The sequence below is a fragment of the Sinocyclocheilus anshuiensis genome, unplaced genomic scaffold, assembly GCF_001515605.1.
Source record: "Sinocyclocheilus anshuiensis isolate Anshui unplaced genomic scaffold, SAMN03320099.WGS_v1.1 scaffold36, whole genome shotgun sequence".
NCBI lineage: Eukaryota > Metazoa > Chordata > Actinopteri > Cypriniformes > Cyprinidae > Sinocyclocheilus > Sinocyclocheilus anshuiensis.
Window position 1 is genome coordinate 244,943 of NW_015554072.1, and position 4,540 is coordinate 249,482.

Here is a 4,540-nt window from a genome sequence, read left to right on the forward strand (position 1 = left end):
TTGTCAGAAAAATACAGTAAAAACAGTAATATTGGAATTATTATTACAATTTAAAATAACTGTTTTCTAATTTAATACATATTAAAATGTCATTTATTCCTGTGATGGCAAAGCTGAATTTCAGCAGCCATTACTCCAGTCTTCAGTGATCCTTCAGAAATCATTCTAATATGCTGATTTGCTGCTTGCATCACCGACCTAATCCTGTTGTTCCGACATGTTGCATGGTCATAACAGAATAGACAGACATAGTCATTTCTTATGTAAGTTTCCAAGCACAGTGACTGACTTCAAAAGGCCACAGTGTCACAGTCTAGCTCGGGTCGTTCTGTCTTTCTCTGCACCCTCTGAAATCCAACACCCACGGTCACACTTTCACAAATGAGTCTTTGGACAGATAAAAATTGTTACAGAGCCCCTCAGAAGTACCCCCTCCCCCAGACGCCACAGAAGAGAAACAGCGATACATTGTGAAACATTCGAAACCCAACTCATATTCCACTGTCTAATCCTCTTGAACACAGAACAATTAAGAGCATTAAAATTCCACCTGCACTAAAGGAAAGCCACATCACAACAGCAGTCAGGGGCCATGTTAACTGACCTATATATAGGTGCAGACACAAGTCGCAATTATTACAGGATTTAATCAACAGGGCGCGCTACACAGACTAAGGGTTTTCTATATACAGTAAGTGAGTTCATCACCTGGTTTGGGTTTGGAGAGGCATCCTCCCATGGTGGGCCCGGAGTGAAGCCAGGTGGCCCGATGAGAGGGAAGCCCAGGTTGGGTGTTAGCAGGGCTGGATCAGGAGTAAGATGTTACTTTAGTTCTAGAATAAATGTGAACATATATTAATTCATCTCACTCACAAAGAAAAAAAATCAGATTTAGTTTTCCTCAAAATTAATAGTATGACTCAAACCTGCAATAATTAAATATGTTAAATAATACAAATATCCTTTATGTATTTAAGCCCATTTTATTAACCAATTTGCTGCTGACCTCCGATGATCCAATTCAACTATACTAATAAGCAAAAATTACACAAGATAAACTAATATTTCTTCTTCTTTTTTATTGCTGAAAAGTGTTGAACTTTCTTATTCTGTGTTCTACTGTACAGATGTGAATTTACATTTCCTTCAGCCTGAGGCTTTTGGTGCGAAAGGGCTTTTATATTTGCAAAAAATATAACTTTTTATATTAAAAGCAAACAAGCAAGCCCAGCCCAGATTTAAAAAGTAACGCAAAAGTAACATAACGCATTACTTTCAATAAAAAGTAACTAAGTACCGTAATTAGTTACTTTTTTAGGAAGTAACGCAATATTGTAATGCATTACTTTTAAAAGTAACTTTCCCCAACACTGCACGTGACCCATGTTTGGCTAAGACTGGACAAACTTTGCAGGTGCAGAGTATATATAGAGAGAGATGCATAGATAGATAAACATTAAATTCCATAAAATAAAATAATAATGAAATAAAAAACAAAGAAATTAAAAATTAGGATGGAGGCAGAAAACATTCTCAGCTGAACAATTCAGCTATTGCACAAACTGTCTTCAGATGTTTATGTCAAGGCTAATCAAATGCAAATGCAAGTGCAGATGATGATGGGAACCCAGCCAGCCAACAAAATGCAACATTAAGGTCAAACGGTTCATATCAACTTACTTCATTTTATTGCAAATAAATTTTCATTTTATTGCAAATAGCCCTTGGGTTCAATACCCTTGCTACTTTAATATGATGCAAATCACGAAAACTGCATGTTTGACATTGATCTATCATGTCTGTGTCCATAGTGAGCAGGACAGTGCATTCAGAAGTCCCTTTGGAGAAATGCAAGAATCCAGGGGTGGGGCAGGAACACAACTGTTCCTGTCAGAGAAGTATACTAAAGGTCAAGGTGTAATCGTTTTGTTAAAACAATTTCTCATATCCAAGTTTACTGTGACTAAAGATATATTTAAAGCAAAGAATAAGTTTAGACAAAGAAATTGAGTCATAATGGTGTTTGATAGTCAAAAACGAATATGTATGTCTTTGCGTGTGTGTGTGGGGGGGGGACAGACTAAGATCAGGAAGAACAAAGTGTGTGTGCTTACATATGCATGTGCACGCATCTTAAACACACCAACTCTAATTGTTCTCAGTTTTCCACTTAAATCTTGTTTCAGAGTTAACCATTACCCTCACTGACATCTGAATTGTACTTTCACTAATAGTGCTTGTTTCATAGCCTTCAAAGTACTGTCTGTTTACCTACAACCTTTTTACTTTTTTCTGCTCGGGAGGATGAAACAGGCTTAAAAACAAAAACCACTGCTTTCAGCCTCATATAACTTGAGCTTAATTCAGAATCAGGGCCTCAGCTCAAGAGCCACTTGATATTCACATCACACCCAAAGGTCTGTGAAGTGGCGAGCAAAAAACAAAAGTTTGCCTTAATTAAGGAAAGGAAATGTTCCACAAACAAAACAGGAGCAGAAGCACCAAACTTTGGGAACCTTTAAAACACAAGCTTTGAGTGCTGCTACATAAAATAGCACCTTTTGAAGCAAATCACATAAAAAGGTAAAAAAGAAATAAAATGAACAGAATTTACTCTCTTGGCACTAAAATCTCCTCTCATCTCTCTCAGATCTCTGCCTTGTTGATGGTATTTAGAGATGCAGTATGAAAAACACATACTTTTAACAATCCCAAAAGCATCACCAAAATGGACTGCCTGAAACAAACAGCAAAAAATAGACCGCCTCCCTCTTCCTGCTGGCAGAAAAAAAGCCATTTCTGCTATTCTTGAAGAATTTATGAAAATCTCCATAGCAACTGTGAATCTGTCTAAGCTGTGCACAATGCATTATGGTTTATGGCTTACATAAAGGTACATAAATTGTAATTTTATTCCACCCGCTCTCTCGCTCATACCCCTGTCCTTTTACTATATATTAGAATACATTTATCAATTACAATAAACCTGCATCTCACTAAAACTTCTCTACTCATGCTCTTATAGGGTGAGTCTTAAAAAAAAAAGTGTGACGTGTAGCCAAGTATGGTGTCCCATACTCAAAATTTATGCTCTGTATTTAACCCATCCAAGTGCACACACACAGTAGTGAACACACACTCACCATGAACACACACCCAGAGCAGTGAGCAGCCATATTGCTGCGGCGCCCGGGGAGCAGTTGGGGGTTCAGTTCCTTGCTCAAGGGTCTCACCTCAGTCGTGGTATTGAGGGTGGACGAGAGCGCTGGTCATTCACTCCCCCCACCTACAATCCCTGCTGGTACTGAGACTCGAACCCACAACTTTGGGTTCGACCTTTGAGTCCAACTGTCTAACCATTAGGCCATGACTGTCCCTGAAGCTCACTACAACATGTCCTGGTCACAGTTCACCCCAAAATCAAAAGAAATGCTTTATGAAATTATATTTTGCTTAGAACTGAAGTTCTCTTTCAAATTCAAATTCTCATTACAGTATTTTTTTAAGTTGTTGTTGTTGTGTGTGTGTGTGTGTGTGTGTGTGTGTGTGTGTGTGTGTGTGTTTCTTTTATAGATTTGTTTTATTTTTTCTATTTAATTTTACGGTCATCCAGCACATTGCCTCTTTCTTTTCTCCTCCTGTGTGTGTGTGTGTGTGTGTGTGATTCTCTTATATTCTTACTACTGAAATCCAGTAATAAAAAAACAGTAATAAATTATTTATATTAAAAATAGCAAATAAGGGTAGTATAACAAATACTATATATGAATAATACGTTATTTTTGTAATGAGAATGAGATTTTATTGCATTACAATAATGTTAAATAGAGAGGAAATCATGCTTAAGAGTCAAAATTACAATGCAAAAAAAATTTAATTTTAACTTTACTCAAGCAAAATATAAATCAGACATTTCCTTGATATGTTGCATCAGATTAATCCATTAATTTACAACATTATTTGGTACTCTTTATTAGCAGAGGCTATTAACAGTACTGCATTGCCACAATCCCTGCTTACATTATAATGAATCATTTCTCAACTTCTTTGTTGAATCAACTGCTGGTCTTTCTGGGCAATTGGGCAGCAAGCCCTAAATATTTCACTTTTTTCCCTAAAGTAGGTTAATCAGATTTTCAGCCTTTACAACATGCGACACAGTTCTCCTTCTTGCTTACTGTTACATCTGTCCACAGGCCAAAAGTGAAAACTCTTTGCAGTAAACAGGCTGTCAGCCTCACTATCTTGCCAATATGCATATATACAGACATACCAGGAATTATATATACAATAGAAGCAGCTGGGTTATGTAGGGAGTAAAGAACAAAATAAAACAGCAACCAAAAAAAAACAAAAAAAACAGGTGCATTATTTCCACATATGAAAGAGGAAAATTAAACAGAAGGGGAGATCCCATAGGAAAGAAAAAATATAGATAAATAAGAGCTCTTTAATATATTTATATATATATATTTTCTTCTAGACTGCAGTCAGATTTTGGCTAAAAACATCTGCTAAATGCATAAATATAAATGTCAGA

At 36.5% G+C, this 4,540-nt stretch overlaps 1 protein-coding gene across 1 annotated transcript in view; it reads right to left on the reverse strand.

Moving 5' to 3' along the window:
• LOC107668732 (apoptosis-inducing factor 3-like) overlaps positions 1-797 on the reverse strand; it is a 23,254-nt gene extending 22,457 nt beyond the window's left edge. The window contains exon 1 of the mRNA XM_016460705.1: positions 709-797. Coding sequence (XP_016316191.1) covers positions 709-739 — 31 coding nt within the window. The 5' untranslated portion in view covers positions 740-797. The remainder of the gene's footprint in view (positions 1-708) is intronic.
• Between the last annotated feature and the right edge of the window lie 3,743 nt (positions 798-4,540).